We start from the raw sequence: 1,222 nt of genomic DNA, 5'->3' as shown, positions 1-1,222 counted from the left end.
ACATGCAGCCTCACTTCTGTGGTCTCCTCCCCAGACCATATTTAAGCAAGTACTGCAGCTTCATTCAGTGTGTTTTATTATGAAGACTTCATTCCAAGATTCAAAGCACATTACACATACACACCAGTGATTTGCAGTTACATATGGCTTTGCTGTATGGGTTGGATCCTATGACTTCCTTCCATCGTCTTTCTCTGATGGTATTTGTTTTCAATCAACTTAAAATAAAGGCTGATTTTTATTATCTTTGACTCTAGAAAGCAAAATATGTGAAAGAACTACAATGGAAAATCAAACCATCACAAGAGAATTCATCCTTCTGGGATTTGGAGATCTCCAGGAATTTCTGCAGATTCTGCTCTTCTTCCTGTTCTTCATCATTTATGTCATGACCATATCTGGGAACATCCTCATAATCCTCCTTGTTGTGACTGATCCACACCTTCACACCTCCATGTACTTCTTTCTGGGGAATCTTTCTTTCTTAGAGGTCTGCTACACTTCCACCATATGGCCAAGAATGCTGGCTAGTTTCGTGACTGGGAACAGAGCCGTTCCTGTTCATGCCTGCATTACACAATTTTGGGTCTTTGGGTCTTTGGCAGCAACAGAATGCTATCTCTTTTCAGCAATGTCTTATGATCGCTATGTTGCAATATGCAAACCCCTGCATTACATGACTATTATGAATAACAAGGTTTGTCTCTTCCTGGTGGCTGCCTCTTGGTTTTGGGGCTTTGTGGAAAACACAGTACTGATAGTCTTTGTGTTTCAGTTAACTTTCTGTGGCCATAATGAAATAGAGCATTTCTTTTGTGATTACACACCAATCATACAGCTTTCCTGTACTGACACATACAAGGCACAGCTCGCATTAACAGTTCTGGCATCTGTCTGCACTTTCCCAGCATTCATGTTCACCATAGCATCATATGTTTGCATCATTATGACCATTCTGAAAATCCCTTCAAAGACTGGAAGGAAAAAGGCCTTCTCTACTTGCTCTTCTCACCTTGTGGTTGTTTCAGTTTTCTATGGGACAATCATTATTGTCTATGTCCTACCCAAAACAGAAATGCTGAAAGAACTGAACAAAGTATTCTCTGTTTTCTACACAGTCCTAACACCCCTCATTAACCCTCTTATATACAGCCTGAGAAACAAAGAAGTAAAGATGGCCTGGAGGAGAACTCTGAGCAAACACAAGACACAGCTAGGTTAG

General features: G+C 40.6%; 1 protein-coding gene across 1 annotated transcript; it reads left to right on the top strand.

Moving 5' to 3' along the window:
- Positions 1 to 283: 283 nt before the first annotated feature.
- On the top strand, positions 284 to 1,222 carry LOC132583580 (olfactory receptor 6C4-like). The gene has a single exon (XM_060255203.1). The coding sequence runs from the start codon at positions 284 to 286 to the stop codon at positions 1,220 to 1,222; it is 939 nt and encodes a 312-aa protein (XP_060111186.1).

This window comes from Heteronotia binoei, chromosome 15, assembly GCF_032191835.1.
Source record: "Heteronotia binoei isolate CCM8104 ecotype False Entrance Well chromosome 15, APGP_CSIRO_Hbin_v1, whole genome shotgun sequence".
NCBI classification, from domain to species: domain Eukaryota; kingdom Metazoa; phylum Chordata; class Lepidosauria; order Squamata; family Gekkonidae; genus Heteronotia; species Heteronotia binoei.
The sequence above is the reverse complement of the archived record's forward strand: the minus strand, read 5'-3'. Positions and strand labels throughout refer to the sequence as shown.

Bases quoted from the DNA above. Each gene is read 5' to 3' on its own strand.
- LOC132583580 (XM_060255203.1), top strand. From the start codon at position 284: ATGGAAAATCAAACCATCACAAGAGAATTCATCCTTCTGGGATTTGGA.